At 44.1% G+C, this 21,343-nt stretch overlaps 1 protein-coding gene and 1 non-coding gene across 18 annotated transcripts in view; both read right to left on the reverse strand.

Moving 5' to 3' along the window:
• The window catches only part of LOC124226647 (E1A-binding protein p400), a 119,750-nt gene that overhangs the window by 39,271 nt on the left and 59,136 nt on the right, over nucleotides 1–21,343 (reverse strand). For 14 of the 17 annotated variants that reach the window (XM_046640164.1, XM_046640165.1, XM_046640176.1 and 11 more), the window contains 9 exons: nucleotides 20,379–20,548; nucleotides 19,295–19,537; nucleotides 17,256–17,420; nucleotides 15,722–15,877; nucleotides 14,248–14,342; nucleotides 13,470–13,741; nucleotides 3,636–3,838; nucleotides 3,376–3,545; nucleotides 1,402–1,598 (listed from right to left, as the gene is read on the reverse strand). In XM_046640164.1, the coding sequence (XP_046496120.1) occupies nucleotides 1,402–1,598; nucleotides 3,376–3,545; nucleotides 3,636–3,838; nucleotides 13,470–13,741; nucleotides 14,248–14,342; nucleotides 15,722–15,877; nucleotides 17,256–17,420; nucleotides 19,295–19,537; nucleotides 20,379–20,548 (1,671 nt within the window). The remainder of the gene's footprint in view (nucleotides 1–1,401; nucleotides 1,599–3,375; nucleotides 3,546–3,635; nucleotides 3,839–13,469; nucleotides 13,742–14,247; nucleotides 14,343–15,721; nucleotides 15,878–17,255; nucleotides 17,421–19,294; nucleotides 19,538–20,378; nucleotides 20,549–21,343) is intronic. The other 3 variants (XM_046640179.1, XM_046640178.1, XM_046640177.1) reach the window with 1 other exon arrangement.
• LOC124227507 (small nucleolar RNA SNORA49) lies at nucleotides 1,890–2,020 on the reverse strand. Its single transcript, XR_006885514.1, has one exon. It is a non-coding gene; the product is annotated as a small nucleolar RNA SNORA49 (small nucleolar RNA).

Here is a 21,343-nt window from a genome sequence, read left to right on the forward strand (position 1 = left end):
CAGGAACTCCAGCAGACCCTCTCCCTGCAACCCCTGTCATCCTTTTTGCTGGTCATCATTATCTTTCACCCAAATATACTTTAAAAACCATTTTATCCAACTGTGTGTGTAGGTCCATGCACACAAATACACTAACACCAATAATCAGGGCTTTCATTAAAATCAAGTTAAATTTTAGTATCGTTTTGGGAAAACTTCACATTTTTATGAACCACATCTTCCTGTCCAAAAACACAGCATATCCTCCCACAAGTAACATCTCATCTTGCAACTTTTCACACAATTTTATACTCTTACTTCTTACACATTCTGCATCTTTACTGCTAAGATTATTCCTGAGTGTTTACAGATTTTGTGGCTACTGAGAAAAAATATTTTTACCATTTCCATCTAGTAATTGCTAAAGGCATTCAATGATAAGGGAGAAATTAAACAATGAAACATTATTCATTCAATACAAATGATGTACAAATTTACATTTATTAGCATGGAAATACACTCACAATATATTGTTAAAATAAAAAGGGATTACAAAATAAGACTGATGACATGAGCCACCTAAGAAAATTTTTTACATGCCTGGAAAGCCATACACCAAAATGTGACTGACTGCTATTTCTATGGGAGAGTTACTCTTCTCTACTTGATTTTCTTCTTTTTTTTCAATGAACAAATAATATATTTATAGTCAGAAACACAACAATAAAGCTCTTTAAATACACTAAGATTACTACGTTGCACAAGCTGGGGCTTCAGTCCTGGGCCAGCCGCCACTTGTGAGACTTCACGCTGACATGTCAGAGAAGCGGCCGCGGCACAGGAGAAGGGGTGCATCTAGTGCTCAGCGCACACCGGGCACAAAACAAATACGCAAAAAAAACTGCAGACCTACTATGACTGCACTACTATGTAAATACTTCTGGAAATTCAGAAATAGAGCAGGGCCTTCTCCATTTTCCTCAATTACATATATTTGGCCAGTTATAAGATTTAATTCTTTCAATAGCCAATTTACTAACAGATAATTCATATTTGATGATAGTTGAAACAACCTAAAACATAAATCATTCTTTAAGGTTCAGATACTCTAAAAGAGATACAACAAATACATGTTGAAAGGACAGCAAGTTATGTCTAAGCAACACAACTCAGTCACAATTTCAAGCAAACTAAATTGTATCTCAAGCAAATGTTAAATATAAAGAAAGAATAAATAAGATAGCAGGAACATAAGTCTGCCTGAAGGAAAAGTAAACAAAACTTAGCGGAAACTTCCAAAGTGCACTGCAGCGTGCTATCCCAGGCCCACAGGGCCTCTCCGCGGCAGCGCATCCAGCGCCCACGCCTGCACAGAGCTCCCCCTCGCACATCGGCTCACCCCAGCCTCAGCCCACTCCTCACCTGTATATGTGCACATCCTTGCGCCTCCCGATCCTGTCACACCACTCCTGGGCCTTGGCATCCATCACAGGGTTCAGGTCATTGTCATAGAACACCACCGCGTCTGCCTCTACCAGGCTCACGCCTGTAGCGCGGCTGTGAGTGGAGAGAATTGCACAGAAAATCCTCCTGTCTCTGTTGAAACTCCTCATCAGTTCCTAAGATGAAATAAAAAATCTCCAGTTAGTATTCTTGGTAAATGTTCAGAAACCTTTGACACTTTCTGCTATGTATCAGTCAGAAACTATTCCATAACAAAACTATTTGGTTTGTGTTTCCTTTGACACATGGCCTATGTTCAAATTAGACCAGATTTTAGCATTTTATTCTAGCTCTTCTGTGCATTTGCGTCATCTCTCACTCACAGATCACAAACATCTCTACACACTATTTAAATAATGTGAGTCATCACTTACAAAAAGGAAAATGTCAGATTCCATCTGACACACACTGTCAGCTCAATCTGTAGGCCCCACAAGAACACAGAGTCTTACTGGGGAGGGATATGTGCTTTTTCATGTGCCCTCAGGCAATGCCAGGGCACTTTACAGCAAAAGTCCCTGGAGTAAGGCTGAGGGAGTAGGTAACAACGAGGAAGAGAAGCTCCTCCACCTCACTCAAGGCCATGAGCTGAAATGGCCTCAGCTGAACACCTCTCTTCTGCCATGATCTCAGTGCCAAAACAGACACAGCAGTTGACCAACCCTTCTCCTTCAAGAAATTCTCTATATAATTTGTTACATCACTACCAAGAAAGCTTGTTAATAAAGACTGTGGTGGGGGTCGGCCCCGTGGCTGAGTGGTTAAGTTCGCGCACTCCACTTCAGCAGCCCAGGGTTTTGCCGGTTCGGATCCTGGGCGTGGACATGGCACCGCTCGTCAAGCCAGGCTGAGGCGGCGTCCCACATGCCACAACTAGAAGGACCCACAACTAAAAATACACAACTATGTACCAGGGGGCTTTGGGAAGAAAATGAAAAATAAAATCTTTACTAAAATAAAAAAGACTGTAGGGTATTTCCTTGCAGGCCTTCTCGTGTGTGTGAACGTGTGTGAGAAGCCCTGACTGTGCCATATAACCTGAAGGGGGTAAGATAAGTGGGTAAAAAAATAGCTTGCCTTTGGCTCTCGGGAACATTTTGCAATGCTACTAAAATCTGTTCCGAAATGCTGTTGATGATGGCTTCTCAGTGCATCCCCTGGAATGCCTGGGACGGGGTCTGTTTACAATACTGCCAAGCCCTACGGCACAGGGACAACTTATCCACGCACTGTTCTACTACCAGACAGTCACTTTGCTCTGAACTGGGAGTTGTTACGAACATTTCTACAGTGAACAACTGTGTACATAAATCTTTAAGAAGTGTGGTGGTGCTGGGGGAGAGAGTCGCAGATACAGAACTACTACACCAGGCACATATCCATTTTTGGGGTTCACAACCGATACTGTCAACTTGCCTTCTAGAAAGTGGTAGTTAATTTGCACCTCTACCAGCAGGGTATGAGAATGCCTGTCTCGTTGTACCTGAGGGAATCAAGATACCCTTAGCAAATTTGACGAGTGAAAAACAAGCATATTATTTTAACTTGGATTTCTTTACTGCAAATTCATCTAGACAGTTTCTGTATTTCCACCCCATACCACCTCCTGAAGCACACCAATCTTGTCCTGTAATGACCGCAGGACATCAAGTCTAATTCTGAGACATCTAACCGACTGTGTGTCTCTGGAATAAAATGACTTATGAAAACATATCAAAGGATGGAGCTAAAGAATTACCAAAGTCCAACGACATTCACAAGTTCTTTCCTTTGTTCAGAAGGGTCATGACAACACTGAATTTACACAGCTCTGAGAAACCAGGTCAGAAACTGGCGATTAAAGTTCACACAACTGAACTGTAAATGGTAACAAAGTAAACAATTTCTTCTTACCTGCCTCTGTTCACTGTTGGCATTTTCATCAATTCTTATATAGGTGAGATAATGGAAGTTCAAGAACATTTCTAAGATATCTAACATAAGAACCATCTGCGATAAAATCAGCACTCGACGTCCCTCAGATTTCAATTTCTGTAGTAAAATAGCTAAGGCTTCCAGCTTTCCTGTGAAATGAGTAACATCAAGAGTATCTCAGAATCCAAAGCAAGTGAATCTGACATGGTAAGCAGTGCAAATGGGATCTCCTCTCATACCTGAGTCAAACTGGACCAATCTCAGCTCCGGAAACTGCAGTGAGCGCAGAGCCGTCATCTGCTGCAGCTGCTGGGCATAGGGAGCTGTGTGTTCTTTGAGGCAGTGCCTGAAGATCCTCATCCTGTGGCTGTAGAGGGAGGGCGGCCTTGCCACCCACAAGGAGGGGGGCGCAGCCACAACCGGAGGGATCACACACACCACCCTGAGAAGCAAAAAGCATGCTCGTCACACAGCATCTCCACCACGCAGCACCTCTGTCTCAGGCAGTGAAGGCTCCAGAAGGAAGAGAGCAGAACCCTTTGACAGTCGGAGCTGCCAGAGAAGCCAGAGTGCCTAATTCTAGTCACCACGGGGCTGATGTGGCTGCTGTGACGGCCCATACTATCCATCACAGCAATCATGGGAGCAGGTCTCGACCAGTCCTGGCCATCGAAGACCACCCAGATCAAAACAACCAGCATAGGGCATCCCCCAGACTGCAGGAACGGGTGCAGACAGCCCATTCCATGTGAAGGGCCTGACTTCTGATGGGAATTTTTGGGATACAGGTACTCCATCTCCCGGATGGCCTGTGGGGAGAATGTGAACCCTAGAGCTGCCACAGGCCCTGTGCCACCAGGAGGGGATCCAGACTTGGGATGAAGAGGCCCTGGAGAGAGCAGCACAATGACAACTCACATGAGTCATTACAGCCAACCTGACACCCCTTTCCCCACCCCCAGATGCCACCTGCACCAGAAAAGCCCTTACTCTGGAAGTCAGCTGAAGCTGGGTTTCCATGACTTGCTACCAACTGCATGTACCAAAAGGCTGATAAGCAAAATCAAAGAACTAATCAAATGGAGAGATATTCCATGTTCACAGATAGGAAGACAATATTGTCAAGATGTCAGTTCTTCCCAACTTGATCTACCCATTCAACACAATCCCAATCAAAATCCTAGCAAGTTACTTTGTGGATATTAACAAACTGAACCTAAAATTATACGAAAAAGCAAAAGACCTGGAAGAGTCGACACAAATTGAAGGAAAAGAACAAAGTTGAAGGACTGGTGTTACCTGACTTTAAGACTTACTATAAGGCTGCAGTAACCAGGACGGTGTAGTATTGCCAAAGAAGAATAGACAAATGATGCAATGGAACAGAACAGAGAACTCAGAAACAGAACCGCATAAATATCATCAACTGGTCTTTGACAAAAGAGCAAAGGCAACAAGTGAGCAAGAGAGTCTGTTCAACAAATGGTGCTGAACAACTGGACATCCACATGCATAAAATGAATCTAAGAGCGACGTCAGCACCACGGTGGAGTGAGTTGTTCCCTTTCTCTCTCTTCTCTAAGCTACAACCAGTCAGCTAGCCACTGACCAATGGAAGATTCCCTACGCGGCCACAATCTTCCTCTACTTTGTGTGTGTGTGGGACACCTCCACAGCATGGCTGGCGAGCGGAACAGGTCTGCACCTAGGATCCAAACCTCTGAGCCTGGGCCACTGAAGCAGGGCACGTGGGACTTTAACCACTCAGCCACACAGACAACTCTTTGTCTTTTGATTGGTGAATTCAATCCGTTTGCACTTAGAGTGATTATTGATATATTACGGCTTAATAAATATGCCATTCTGTCTTTTGTTTTCTGGTTGTTCTGTATTTCTGTTGTTTCTTTTTCCTTGTATTTCTGTCTGCCATTTCAATTTGGTGGTTTTCTATGTTTTCCCCAGTTCTCTCTTTATTTATGCTTTGTAACTCTGCTCTGACTTTCCAAGATTGGGGATGGTATATAATCTCAGATTGTCTCAACTGGGGTGGGGCCCTCTGACTTGAATTTCCAAAACATACTGGCCTGCACAACTGTGAGAAAACAGGTGGCTTGCTCAAGCAGTCCTGGAAGGGGCAGAGAAGGCAGGCCAGCTTGCTCTCTACCCCTCTCCCAGCAGACTTAGCCTGTGTACTGGAGGGCAGTCCTGGCGGGGGTAGAGAGGGTGATTACTCCCTGCCTGTCTACCAGCACATCCAGTGTGTGCGTCTCCTCCCCCTCCCCCCGGCAGTGACCAGGTCTTTCCAGCTTGGCACAGATGTTGGTTCAGGGCTAATCTTCCTCACGAAGAAAAAAAAAAGAGGAGGATTGGCAATGGATGTTAGCTCAGGGGAATCTTCCTCAGCAAAACAGGAAAAAGACACAGAGTGGCAGTATGGATTAAAAAACAAGACCCAACAATATGCTGCCTCCAGGAAACACATCTCAGTTCTAAAGACAAACAGGCTCAGAGTGAAGGGATGCAAGATGATACTCCATATAAGTGGCAAGCAAAAGAAAGTGGATGTAGCTGTACTTACATCAGACAAAGCAGACTTCAGAATAAAAAGGATAACAAGAGACAAAGATGGGCATTATACAATGATAAAAGGGACATTCCAACAAGAAGACATAATATGTATTAATATATATGAACTTAACACAAGAGCACCAAAGTACATAAAGCAGCTATTAACAGACTAAAGAGAGAAACTGACAGCAACACAATCAGAGTAGGGGACCTCAATGCCCCACTTCAACAATGGATGGATCATCCAGACAGAAAGTCAACAAGGAAACAGTGGACTTACATGAAACACTAGACCAGATGGACTACATATATACATACATATATATACACACATACAGAACAATCCATCCAAAAACAGAATACACATTCTTCTCAAGTACATCTGGAACCTTCTCGAAGACAGACCATACGATGGGAACCAAAGCAAGCCTCAATAAATTTAAGAAGCTTGAAATCATATCAAGCATCTTTTCTGACCACAATGCTATGAAACTAGAAGTCGACTACAAGAAAAACACTGATAAATTCACAAATATGTGGGTCCTAAAGAACATGCTACTGAACAACACTGGATCAATGAAGAAATCAAAAGGGAAAGCAAAAAATACCTAGAAACAAATGAAAAGGAAAACACCACACACCAAAACATGGGATGCAGCAAAAGCAGTACTAAGAGGAAAATTTACAGCAATGCAGGCCTACCTCAACAAACAAGAAAAATCTCAAATAAACAAGCTTACCGTATACCTAAAAGAACTAGAAAAAGAACAAAGCCCAAAGTCAGTAACAGGAGAGAAGTAATAAAAATCAGAGCAGAAGTAAATGAAATAGAGACTAAAAAGAAACAAGAGAAAGAATCAGTGAAACTAAGAGCTGGTTCTTCGAGAAGATAAACAAAATTGACAAACCCTTAGCCAGACTCACTAAGAAAAAGAGAGAGAGGGGCTGGCCCCGTGGCCGAGTGGTTAAGTTCGCACGCTCCACTGCAGGTGGCCCAGTGTTTCACTGGTTCGAATCCTGGGTGTGGACATGGCACTGTTCATCAAACCACGCTGAGGCAGCATCCCACATGTCATAAATAGAAGGACCCACAACGAAGAATATACAACTATGTACTGGAGGGCTTTGGGGAGAAAAAGGAAAAAAATAAAATCTTTAAAAAAAAAAAAAGAAAAAGAGAGAGAAGACTTGAATAAATAAAATCAGAAAAGAAAGAGGAGAAATTACAACAGATACCACAGAAATACAAAGTATTATAAGAGAATACTACGAAAAGCTATATACCAACAAATTGGATAACTTAGAAGAAATGGATAAATTCTTAGAATCATACAACCTCCCAACAGTGAATCAATAAGAAACAGAGAACCTAAATAGACAAATGACAAAGAGACTGAAACAGTAATCAAAAACCTCCCCAAAAAACAAAAGTGCAGGACCAGATGGCTTCTCTGGTGAATTCTACCAAACATTCAAAGAAGATTTAACACCTATCTTTCTAAAACTATTCCGAAACATTGAAGAGGACAGGACACTTCCTAACGCATTATACAAGGCCAGTGTTACCCTGATACCAACACCAGACAAGGACAACACAAAAAAGGAAAATCACAGAGCAATATTGCTGATGAACACAGATGCAAAAATCCTCAATGAAATATTAGCAAATCGAATATAACAATACATTAAAAGGATCACACACCATGGTCAAGTGAGAATTCTTCCAGGGATGCAGGGATGGTTCAACATCCACAAATCAGTCAATGTGAAACATCACATGAACAAAACAAAAAATAAAAGTCACATGATAATCTTAACAGATGCAGAGAAAGCATCTGAGAAGATCCAACATCCATTTACCATAAAAATCCTCAATAAAAATGGATATAGAAGGAAAATACCTCAACATAATAAAGACCATATATGACAAACCCACAGCCAACATCATACTCAATAGTGCAAAACCGAAAGCTATTCCTCTGAGAGCAGGAACAAGACAAGTATGCCTACTCTCGCCAGACTTATTCAACATAGTACTGGAAGTTTTAGCCAGAGTAAGTAGGCAAGAAAAACAAATAAAAAAGATCCAAATAAGAAAGAAGGAAAACTGTCATTATTTGCAGATGACATGATTCTACATGTAGAAAACCCTAAAGAATCCACCAAAAAACTATTAGAAATAATCAATGAATATAGTAAAGTTGCAGGGTACAAAATCAACAGACAAAAATCAGCTGCATTTCTATACATGAACAACAAACCAGCAGAAAGGGAAATCAAGAACACAATCCCATTTACAGTTGCAACAAAAAGAATAAAATACCTAGGAATACATTTAACCAAGGAGGTGAAAGATCTATACGTTGCAAACTATAAGACACTATTGAGAGGAACTGAAGAAGACATAAAGAAATGGAGGAGCCAGCCCGGTGGTGCAGCAGTTAAGTGCACGCATCCGCTTCAGCAGCCCTGGGTTCTCCGGTCGAATCCTGGGTGCGGACATGGTACCACATGTTAAGCCGTGCTGCAGTAGGCATCCCACATAGAAAGTAGAGGAAGATGGGCACGGATGTTAGCTCAGGGCCAGTTTTCCTCAGAAAAAAAGAGGAGGATTGGCAGATGTTAGCTCAGGGCTAATCTTCCTTGGGAAAAAAAAAAAAAGAAATGGAAAGATATACCATGCTCATGGATTGGAGGAATAAACATAGTTAAAATGTCCATATTACCTAAAGCAATCTCCAGATTCAACGCAATCCCAATCAGAATCCCAATGGCATTCTTCACAGAAATAGAACAAAGAATCCTAAAACTACATGGAACAACAACAGCATGGTAGGGGCCGGCGCCGTGGCCAAGTGGTTAAGTTTGCGTGCTCTGCTTCAGCAGCCCAGGGTTTTGCTGGTTCAAATCCTGGGTGCGGACACGGCACCGCTCATCAGGCCATGCTGAGGCAGCATCCCACATGCCACAACTAGAAGAAGGACCCACAACTAAAAATACTCAGCTATATACAGGAGTGCTTTGGGGAGAAAAAGGAAAAATAAAATCTTTTTTTTTTTAAAGATTTTATTTTTTTCCTTTTTCTCCCCAAAGCCCCCCGGTACATAGCTGTATATTCTTTGTTGTGGGTCCTTCGAGTTGTGGCACATGGAATGCTGCCTCAGCGTGGTCCGATGAGCAGTGCCATGTCCGCACCCAGGACTCGAACCAACGAAACACTGGTCCGCCTGCAGCGAAGCACGCGAACTTAACCACTCAGCCACAGGGCCAGCCCCAGGAAAAATAAAATCTTTAAAAAAAAAAAAAAACCAGCATGGTGCTGGCACAAAAACAGACACACAGATCAATGGAACAGAACTGAAAGCCCAGAAATAAAACCACACATCTACGGACAGCTAATCTTCAACAAAGGAGCCAAGAACATGAAATGGAGAAAGCAAAGTCTCTTCGTAAGTGGTGTTGGGAAAACTGGACAGCCACACACAAAGGAATGAGAGTAGACCATCATCTTAAACCACACACAAAAATTAACTCAAAATGGATTAAAGACTTGAATCCAAGACCTGAAACCATAAAACTCCTAGAAGAAAATATAGGCAGTATGCTCTCTGACACAGGTGTTAGCAGTATGTTTTTGAATACCATGCCTACTCAGACAAGGGAAATAGAAGAAAAAATAAGCAAGTGGAACCACATCAGACTAAAAAGCTTCTACAAGGCAAAGGCAACTATCAACAAAATGAAAAGATAACCCACCAACTGGGAGAAAATATTTGCAAATTATATATTTGACAAGGGGTTAATTTCCAAACTATATAAAGAACTCATACAACTCAACAACAAAAAAAATGAACAATTTGATCAAAAAATGGGCAGAGGATATGAATGACGTGTCCAAAGAAGAGATACAGATTGCCAACAGGCACATGAAAAGATGTTAAAGATCACTAAATGCAAATCAAAACTACAATGAGATATCACCTTACATCCATCAGCATGGCTATAATTTACAAGACAAGCGATAACAAGTGTTAGAGAGGATGTGGCGAGAAGGGAACTCTCACACACTGCTGGTGGGAATCCAAACGGGTGCAGCCACTATGGAAAACAGTATGGAGATTTCTCAAAAAGTTAAAAATAGAAATACCATATGATCCAGCTATTCCACTACTGGATATTTATCCAAAGAACATGAAATCAATAATTCAAAAAGATACATGCATCCTATGTTCACTGCAGCATTATTCACAATAGCTGAGATGTGGAAACAACCCAAGTGCCCATTAACAGATCAATGGATAAAGATGTGGCATATATATACATATACAATGGAATACTACTCAGCCATAAGAAAGACAAAACTATGTCATTTGCAGCAACACAGATGGACCCTGAGGGTATCACGCTGAGTGAAATAAGTCAGAGAAAGACAAATATGACATGCTTTCACTCATATTTGGAAGATAAATACACACACACATACATAAGGAGAAGAGATTAGTGGTTACCACAGAAAGCAGTGAGGGGAGGGCAACTGGGGTAAAGGAGCACATATGTACAGTGATGGATAAACACTGGACCGTTGGTGGTGAACACCACGCAGTCTACACAGAAACTGAAATAGAGTGATGTACACCTGAAATTTATACAATGTTGTAAGGCAATATGACCCCAATAAAATAATTTAAAAAAAGAAAAAGAATCTAGGCAGCGAACCTCCATCATTCACAAAAATTAACTCAAAATGGATCGGAGACCTAAACGTAAAATGCGAAACTCAAATTCTTAGAAGATAACAGGAGAAAACCTAGCTGACCTTGGGTACGTCGATGACTTTTTAAATACAACACCAAAGGTATGATCCATGAAAGAATTGATAAGCTAGACTTTATTAGAATTAAAAACTTCTGCTCTTTGAAGGATGTTGTCAAGAGAACGAGAAGACACACTACGGACTGGGACAAAATATTTGCAAAAGACACATCTGATAAAGGACTGTTATCCAGAATATATAAAGAACTCTTAAAACTCAACAATAAGAAAATAACCTAACTGGGGCCGGCCTCGTGGCCAAGTGTTTGGGTTTGCATGCTCCACTTCAGTGGCCCAGGGTTTCACCAGTTTGGGTCCTGGGTGCAGAACTGGCACCACTCATCAAGCCATGCTGAGGTGGTGTCCCACACAGCAGAACCAGAAGGACCTACAACTAGAATATACAACTAGGTACTGGGGAGCTTTGGGGAGAAGAAAAATTTTTAAAAAGAGAGAAGATTGGCAACAGATATTGGCTCAGGTGCCAATCTTTACAAAAAAAAAGAAAAGAAAAGAATCCAATTTTTAAAAATGGGTCAGGGGCCAGCCTGTTGGCATAATGGTTAAGTTCATGCACTCTGCTTCAGCGACCAGGGGTTTGCGGGTTTGGATCCACGTGCGGACCTACATACCACTCATCTAGTCATGTCATGGTGGTGTGCCACATACAAAATAGAGGAAGACTGGCACAGATGGTAGCTCAGCAACAACCTTCCTCAAGCAAAAAGACAAATATTGGCAACAGATGTTAGCTCAGAGCCCATCTTCCTCACCATAAAAAAAAAGGGGGCCAGAGACCTGAACAGTCACTTCACCAAAGAAGATATACAGATGGCAAATAAGCATACGAAAAGATGCTCCACGTTATATGCCATAGGGGAATTGTAAATTAAGGCAACAAGACACCACTACACACCTATTAGAATGGCCAAAGTCTAGAACACAGACAACACCAAATGCTGACAAGGACGTGGAACAGGAGGGACTCTTCATCCACTGCTGGTGGGAATACAAAATGGTACAGCCACTTTGGAAGACAGTTTGGCAGTTTTTACAAAACTAAACATACTCTTATCATACGCTCTACCCAAAGGAACTCAAAGTTATGTCCACACAAAAACATGCACACAGACGTTTATCGCAGCTTTAGTCATAACTGCCAACACTTGGAAGCAACCAAGATGATCTTCAGTAGATGAATGGATAAACTATGACACAACCAGACAACGGAATATTATTCAGCACTAAAAAGAAATAAGCTATCAAGCCACAAAAAGACACAGAGGAACCTTAAACGCATATTGCTAAGTGAAAGAAGCCAATCTGAAAAGGCTACACACTGTGTGATTCCAGCTATATGACATTCTGGAAAAGCACAATTATGGAGACAGTAAAAAGAGTGATTGCCAGGGATTAGGGAGGAAGGAGAAATGAACAGGTGGAGCACAGAGGATTTTCAGGGCAGTAAAATTATTCTGTAAGACACCACAATGATGGATACATGTCATACATTTGTCCAAATCCGTTGAATGTACAACACCTAGAGTGGACTCTAATGTAAGCTATGGACTCGAGGTGATTATGATGTGTCAACGTAGGTTCGTCAATCCTAACAAACGTACCACTCTAACCTAAGATGTTAACAACAGGGGAAATGGCAGGTGTGGCAGCAGGGGATAGACAGGAAATCTCTGTACCTTCCTCTAAATTTTGTTGTGAATCTAAAACTGCTCTAAAAAACACAGTTTATTTTTTTAAAAATTATCCTTAATGTTAGAAGAAGAAGGAAAGAAAGACAAATCGGGAAAGAAGAGTGCACGAGTGCAGGTGGTTACCACCCTTAACTTCATGGAGACTGGAGGAAAGAGTCACAAGTTAGAGGCTGACTCGCTCACATGTGGAGAACCACTCCCAGTTTTATTTTTCTCCATTATTTCTGTTCTTGATGTGAGAGACCTTCAGTAGATACGTCTGAAAACTGAGCCAGGGCACAGGAGCACTGCTGGGTTTCCCACTGTAAATATAAGTAACCACGGGCACTGCCGCTCAGCAACACAAACAAAACAGAGAAGGGAGAGAAAACACAGTCTCAGGCTGAATCTAGAAACTAGGTCAAGGCAGTGAATGAAACTGCAAACAGGTCCGAAACTCTACATACGGGAAAGAGGAAGCAAAGACACAGGCTTGGCAGAGGAGGGATCAGTGTGGCTGCTGTGCCCCAACAGCATTTGACTTTTTATTTTCTCTTAAAAGTCTGTTTGAATTTACCTCTTAAACATTTCTCATCATGCAATGTTAAAACATGCGTGTGTTTTTAATAAAATATTATTTTAAAAGAGCAAAACAAAGAAAATCGTCAACACAATGGTCTGTTTCCACACCCAGAATTAGGTCGAGTGCTGTGGCTCTGCACACAGGCTGGCCAACGTCCACCCCAAGGCCACCCCCAAGACAGGCCCAGTACCCACAGAGAAAGAAATCAACCTGCAGGTGTGGCAGGCTTCCCAGAGAGACCGTCTGACACCAAAGCTGAAGACCCCCAAAGTGATTGCAAAACAGACTTCCAAGAGACAACTCAGGGAGAAACTTATGGGAATAAGATGAACATCCTCAAAACACCACCAAAAGTTGCTGGGGTGCAATACAGAGAGTAAAAAACCTTTAAAATACATCTGTACACTGGGCCACCCTACCTGTCAATAACATCCTGGAGGGATTCCTGACGTTGAGTCAGCGTCAGAATCAGGTCCCTCTGACTTTTGGAGGGTGACGTGAAACAGCTCGCTGGCCCAGCCCCCTTCCTGTGACTGCTATCCAAAGCCCCGAGCCAGGGCATCTGCTCTCTGCCAGCCAGGGAACAAATCCCCAACAAATCTCTGCCGTAGACAGGAGCGCGGGAACACCGCCGTTCATTGACAAAATAAATCTGGTCCAGCCGCTCTTTCAAAAGTCTGGTCTTTTCCTCCTTTATCAAAAACAAGGATGTAAATGGTTACTGCGAAACAAGAGGCCCAGTTACTGGTCTCCCCAAGCCCTGTGGGGCCCCTCATGTATGGTGACTGCTGCACAGGGTACACTAGGACACGCAGGTCCTGGTTCTACAGGAAACAGCGACAGAAAAGAAGCACAGAAAACTGGCACTCTTTTCCCCGCCAACGTGAAAAGTATTTCTCAAAACACTGTGAGCATTTCTAACATCTAGAAGGCAGGTACGAGAATATAAAAAAACGTGAAAGGGGATTTTTGCAATTATAAAGTCCAGTTTCGTTCCTTTTATTCAGAAATGTGTTTTTAAAATCAAAATTTTTTAATTCAGAGAGACTATGTATTTTGGAAGGCACATAAATTGATGATGCCTCATAGAAGCTGTTAGCTATCACAACCATCCCTTATAACAAGCAATTTCTGAAAAACAACTTCCACGCATGCGGTTGTCACCCATCCATGGCGTTCAGGTGTACTGCACCATACCTGGGTTGGTCCTCCAATGGGAGAGGCTGGCTTGGAGGCCATTCCAGGGTCTCCTGCAGCCAGGGGATTGACTGCCACTCGACCAGGCACACCCACTACAAATGCAAAAGTGAAGAGTTGGAAACCAAGCCTACTGGCACGCTCTCCAGACCCTCATTCTCCACGAGCACGATCTCTATCACCTTTCACCAGCACATTTCTGGAATGTGTAAATTATTCAGAACTGCCAGCAAAGCATTCCTGCTCTCTGGTGACAATCTAATCTGAGCATCATGGGTCTATCTCTCCTTTGGTGAGTGCCCCATGTGCTCAGAGGAGCCCACCACACACCTCAGACTCTGGTCATCCTCATTGCCATCACACCAGTGCAGCAGCCATATGGACCCCAGCACTCCACTTCCCTTCGTCCTTCATCATTTACCCCAACTGCCTGTGGCCAGGGAGTCAGCACTGTCCTCCAGACCAGGACAGAACCACCCCAGGATGACACACGGCCTGCTCCTACCAGCAGGGCCAAGCTGTTTGTCCTGACAGAGACTTTCACACAGGAGACTGCTGAAAGAGGTACCTGAGGACTGAAAAGGGCTCTGGGGTCAGACATCCACCTCAGGGGGGCAAAGGGAAGAGCCAAGGTGATTAGAACCTAGGGGCTGGGGCTGGTGCCAGGCACAGGAGCTCGAGGCCCACAAGACAGGATTTATTAAGCTCTGGGGAGGATGCCAGCAGCTGGTTCTAGGAGAGTGAGAGAAAACCTGGAAAATGGAACTCACTGCAAGTGGAACCACATGCCACAGCTGGGATGCAGAACTGCTGCCAGGGCAACACTGACAGCGCTGCAGCCTCCTCCAGCATCCCACTGGCACAGTCCAATGGGAAGGGGGTACACAGGCCCCACCCCAGCTTTGCCACACACCATCCACGGACTGGGTCTGAGCGGTGACAAGGGATTCAGGTTGGGAGTGCTCCCTGCTGCTTCCACAGGTCAACTCGACCTGAGTGCCTGCTCAGTCCGTGGGCTCCTCAGCAGGCACCACAGATGGGGTGCACCCAGGGAGAGCAGGACGGGAAGCAGGCTGCAGGATGGGTGAGGAGCAGCATAGGCTGGGCTAGATGGAGAAGGCTCTGAACCAGGCTCCACTACCTGTCCCAGGGGAAATTCTCACACATTCGAGAAATATATTTGACATTAACAATCAAAATTTCTCATGATTCCAAGTCTCTTGTTAGAGCAAAAAAAATCCCAAATCTAAGGTGAGTGGAGGCTGATTACATTCAACCAATACCTTTGAGAGCGAAAGAGAAAGAAAATCAACGAAGCTGATACCAGCCCGTCTGTGGAAATCAGAGATGGCCAAAGATGGGACTTGCAGGTTCTGGGGCACACAGCAGATATCATAAACATCTTGAAGCTACCTTAGAAGCAAAGAAAGTCAGAAAGAAGCTTCAAAGCCAAGTCTGTTTCCTGAGCACTCACCTGGCGGGGTCACGGGTGCAGGGCCTGGGCCGCTGGCCGGGGGTTTGCTTCCCAGGGCATTCAGGGCGCCCGCCTGAGACACAGTCTGCATCACCACCGGGCCTGGGGGTCGCAGATAGGACTGCCCAGGCGCAGACACGATCTGAAGAACACTACCTGCAATCACATGGGTGCGCCTTTTACCTACAGGCTACACTACTTCCAAATATACAAAAACAAACAAGGCAATAACCAAAACTCCAAAATCAAATTTACTCCAACGAGGCAATGCAATGTTCAGTTACTTGGAGAAAAATGAAAATATTTCATTCACAATGAATGAAAACTCTAAGGAACAATGTCATTTTGCTTAAAATCAAGACAAAGCTCATCTCTTCCTTGCAATTCCTATTTCTGGTGACACAATGGATACCTGCTGAGGGTGTGTCACATGTGTTTGAGGCCCTAAACCCCCAAGCCAGTCATAGGTGGAAGGTCCCAGCTCCCAGATCATGTTTTGGTGCTTGCCACCCAACTGGATGCTAGATGAAGAAGTTTCCAAAGACTTGTTTTTCAGGCCAAATGCTCTACTGCCACTAATTAAGGAGCTTGCCATTTTCCAGCTTTTGTGTGGTTAAGTCTTTCTTAACTCTCTGGAAGAAAGGCCCCACAGTGTGCTCTACACAACTAGAGCTCAACAGAAATGGAACAGATGGCCTCACCCCATTGGTCAAAAAACTGGAGAAATATGAAATTAAACCACATTAAATAGTTTCTTTGCAGCAAGCTTCCCGGGTGCCTCTGCTCTGCTGATGTGCATGTGACTCCAGAACTGGTGCAGAGCATCCCAGACCTGGCTGACAACAAAGCCCTTCGCCCCTGACAAGAGCCATGAACAACACATCCTGGGAAGACGGCTAAGGGAGGGCACCAGCCGAGGCTGCTACGGACGCCACCTTGGAATCCTAACCTACCGTGAGAGGGACTGAAATGACTAAAGTGCTGCCATGTAATCATTAAGGATTAATACTAACATGCTACTTAAATAGCATCCCCTCATTTTCTTCGAAAAGCAATTACTACAGGAACATATCGTTCTCAGCCAAAGGCTGAGGAGGCTTTGGTCTAGGAGTTAAAATTGTAAAACCTGTATATATAAAGAACATGACTTCTACATAAAGTGCTGGTCCTTTGGCATTTTTAGGGCAATTTGTCTCACACTAAAATTAGAAAGTAGCAAATACTTCTATTTTGATTTTAAAAATAGGAAACATTTTTCAAAAGAGAGATTTTATTAAAAAATTACCATCATCTCTTTAGCATGTATCAAGTACCAGGCAACCACATGATTTATGTATGTTATCTCACTAGTCCACTAAACACCCTATAAGGCAAGACTCATTAAGGCCATTTCCAAGTAAAGCAACTGCGCTTAAAGGAGCTAACAGGCCCAAATCACAGCTACACGGGGAGGAGTCAGGCCTGGGACGGCTCTGCCTGCAAACTACCTGCAGTTGAGTTCTTCACCTGTCACAATGAGTTAGCCATCTTTTACCTTGTAGCTGCAGGGGCTGGCCAGCTGTGAGCTGCCGGAGCTGGCTGTGTGACAAGGTGAATTTGTTCCCTTGGAACTGCAGCGTCACAGGGGTCTCTGGCTGGGCGACTCGACTTGGCGGTCCCGCAAGGGAAGCCAGCTGGGCTATTTTGACTACCTCTCCACCTGCAGAAATGCAGAAAAAGGAATTAAGACTTTGGGGAAAACTTTGCAATTACTATACTGACAATCACTTGTCACATGGAATGACTGTCTATTGTAAACTGAACTATCAGAGAAATATTTATTGGGTATTGCTTTCTAACACTTTCAGAAAATAACTTTTTTAACAGAAAAGAGAAGATAATTAAAATCAAATTTTAATGTTTCACTTACTTAATCATAACTGGTAGAGATTTTAGATATCAAATATTAACATAACTAACCAAACTATTAAAGAATACTTTACTTTTCTTTCCAACCAATAAAAAAGTTTCAAACATCAAAAACGAGAAATCTGTTTGTAATATACTTTCAAACTCTCATATCAACTCTTCAGAGAACTTTCAAAATGTGAAAAAGTACACGTCCAATTCAGCTCACAGAGGTAAACAAGATTTTATCACTAGAGCTATAAAAGAAAAGAACTAGCTTCAATTACACCCATGATCTTCTCAAAACTTGGGACTGTACTTAAGTACACAAACGCATCACACAAAGGTAGCTTTAAGATATAGTTTCACACTAATTTGAACTAGGTCGTAGGATGCCATCTACGTGTCCTGTGAGGAGAAACTTAGCACTGCTGAAAGCATACCTCAGACGGGGTCACCCGCACCTAACCCAAAAAGGCACTGCCTTCCAGCTGTAACTCAGCAGCAGGTTTCAAAGTGTAAACAGTCGCTATGCGAGTCTAAATGTTCCTCCCAAGAAAACCCACACCAGAATTATTAGAGATTCTATAAAGACAACAGTTACAGAAGACTAGAAAAATACCCAAAATTACCTTTCCCACAGAAACCATGAATGAGGAAGGGAAAATGATAAAAGGAGATGCAGAGATTTGTGTGTGAAGTTTGAAGGGCCCATCAGCCCTCGGTGAAGGCGTGAGAGTGAAGGGTGGCCTGGCTGACTTTATGCCCCCCAAGCACAGCTCCTGGGGCACAGCCCACAGAGTTCCTACCCCAGGCAAACAGAAATGGAACATATACAAGTGCTTCCTCCTTTGGGCAACTAACTAGGATAACTACTATTTGCTGGCAATGGAAGAGAAGGTTGTCATGAGAGAAAACTAGCCTGCACTCAGCGTCTCCTCGTGACATTGCCTCTCTCCCTCATCTTTCCAGAAAGGCCTCCACACAACTTGCTACAACAACAAATAAAGTGCTTAAGGTGGCGTCTGAAAAATGATGTAGCCCATAATAGTTTCAGTAACGGTACTTTCTACATCAGAATGAACAGGGGTACATATAAGAATCAGAAATATGCTAATTGCACTGATGACAATAAAAAGCTCTATCAAAAAAATTTAATAAGATAACAACATTTTAGTCATTGACCTATTTATTACAAAATGCCTTAGTCACACAGTAATTCACTCCAGGTTTAAATTTGGTGATAAGTGAGAGACTAAAAGAAGTCATGGTTTTCAGAAACTGAACGCTAGTTCACACGGCTGGCAAACAAGTTGCTGGCTTGTTTTACTCCCATTTGCTCCCCGAGGTGACCCTTGTGGCTGATGGAAGGAAACCTTGGCAAACACTAAAAGTGCGACAATCAGCACAGTGAGGCAGGGCACAAGTGCAGGAAGAAAGCAGAGTGACGTACGGGGATCAGGAGAAAGGAAAGAGAAAGGACAAGGCCCTGGACACCGGCCCTGGAGGGGAGCCCTCCCTCTGCAGATTTAGGGCCAGAAACAACAGCATGGCGAAAGGCAGCACCAGGCATGGGGTTAGGGGAGACAAAGGGAGCGGACAGCAAGGCCCCTCACACACCACTGATCTGAACACAGCTGCCTGTGGTAAAGAGGTGGCAGAACTGGGAGAGGCGAGGCCACTTACTAGGCAGGCGCGCCTGGGCCTGCGAGGTGAGCACCAGCCCCTGAGGCAGCGCACTCTGCCCGGCCGGGTGCGAGGGGGCCTGGGGCTGGGGCTGGGGCGGGCCCGGGGCGGAGGCCTGGGCAGTGGTCTGGGCCCGCAGTTTCGCAGGATGGGCTGGGCTAGGTGCTGTGCTGAAGGTCGAGGCGGGCTGGTGTCTCGGAGCACCGGTGGAAGCCTGAGAGGTCTGAAACGGGGCTGCTCCCGCTGCAATCGATAAGGTTTGTTTGTGCAAAGCTGTTAGAGGTTCTTAATAATTTTAAAGAAATAAAACAAACATTATTTCATACCATCTCTCAAATGCAAAGCCCTCTCTAAAGAAAAGCGGGGGGGGCCAATGTCTATAGAGTGAGAGAAATACAAGTTTTTATCTGTTGTTAACTCATTTCACTTTGAGTTCATCAGCAGGCTACCCAGTACATTCTGGAGTAAATGGAATGTTACCAGTCAGCCCACTCAAATGTGAGCGTCAATTAGAAGCCACTTCCTAACCACACAGAGTACCCCGAGCTGTACAAGGAGCTCTTGCAGCAAAGCAGGGCTGTCTGGACGCTTACGTAGATCTTAGAGAAACACAGTGGACTGACGTTGAGGACCCCGTGGCTAGGAGCAGAATGCTAATTTCGTTAACTTTGCTGCCATTTAACCCTGTCCTCTTTCACAGTAATGATCAGGTTACGCTGAAATGGTGGCACAAAACACAACAAGGGTAGACTTCCTCACAAGTTTCATCAACGACCTTGACGTGCATTTCCCTACATGAAAGAAAACGTTTCTGCCAACGTACATCTTCATCATCACATCAACAATGGCTTGACTAAGAGTGAACATCTTGTATAGGGAAAAAATCCAGTTTAAAGAAATAAAAAAGCCTAACACTCATGGGAGAACTACACAAGGTCTCTTCGGCAGAGCCAGAGCAGACAGTCCACTCCTGCTCCTGCTCAGAGCAACGGTCACGTGTCCAGAGGGGCAAGGAAAAGTGCGAGGAACTTCTTCCACAGAAACCCTTACTGACGCCGAGAACATGACACCACAGGAGGCATACCTTTTGCATCCGGATTTGCAGAGAACGTGGCGATTGGTGGCCGTCCTCGAATGTGGCCCTGTGGAGCGGCAGTGGCGGTGGCGGAGGTCGCTGTCCGGGGTGGATGTGTGCTGGGGAAAGTCACAGTGCGACCCTCGGGCTTCTGGCCATACTGTACAGGCTGAAACAACCTAGACGGCATTTGTGTAGACAAGAAGACACGAGTGTGGCTGAGACTTGGGGGTTATGGCTGCCCGGAAGGGGTCCGGGGGTGCAGGACCACCCAAGAGCAGAGAGGGGTTCCCACTCCCAGGGCAGTTTAAAGGGCTGTAGGGGGTTTCTAAATACTGCACAGAAGCTCATCATGGGTTCTGGAGGAGGTGCTGACAACACTTAGGACACAAGAGTGGTAAATCCACTCTGACACCTGGGTGATACGAGGGGAACATGATTTTGAAGTTCCCATCAATGTGGATTAGAAACAATGCATCTAACACACAAAGTTCATGATACTACTGTCCAGAATAAGAGTAAAGTGGGGTGATTAGCCAGCTTGCACAGTGAGGTCAGCAGTACATGTAATGACACAAACAGTCAAGGCACCTCACAGGCAACAGCAGGTAAACCTGCAGAAGGGGATCCGCACACGGCTGCTGTTCTCGGATTTTATCACAGTGCAACAAGCTCTGTACATTCCTTTCACCTGGAAAACTGTAACGGCAGGGATTCTATATTTTCAAAACCCCTGTGGCAACACAACAGGTGGAAACAGCCAACAGAAAGACTAAGTGAAGCTGGGCCAGCCCCAGGAGAACTGCAGCTTTGCTACCCAGTCTGTGTATTTAACTGAGGGCTGCAGGCCCTGAGTGCAGGCTAGGCAGACGAAACAAGAGTGATCGGTTCCAAGTCCCCAGGGAAGCCACACGCAGAAAAGGCAATAAGACAGGGCTGCCACTTTACAGAACTGGCCCCTTTCTCTCTAAAAT

This window comes from Equus quagga, chromosome 15, assembly GCF_021613505.1.
Source record: "Equus quagga isolate Etosha38 chromosome 15, UCLA_HA_Equagga_1.0, whole genome shotgun sequence".
NCBI lineage: Eukaryota > Metazoa > Chordata > Mammalia > Perissodactyla > Equidae > Equus > Equus quagga.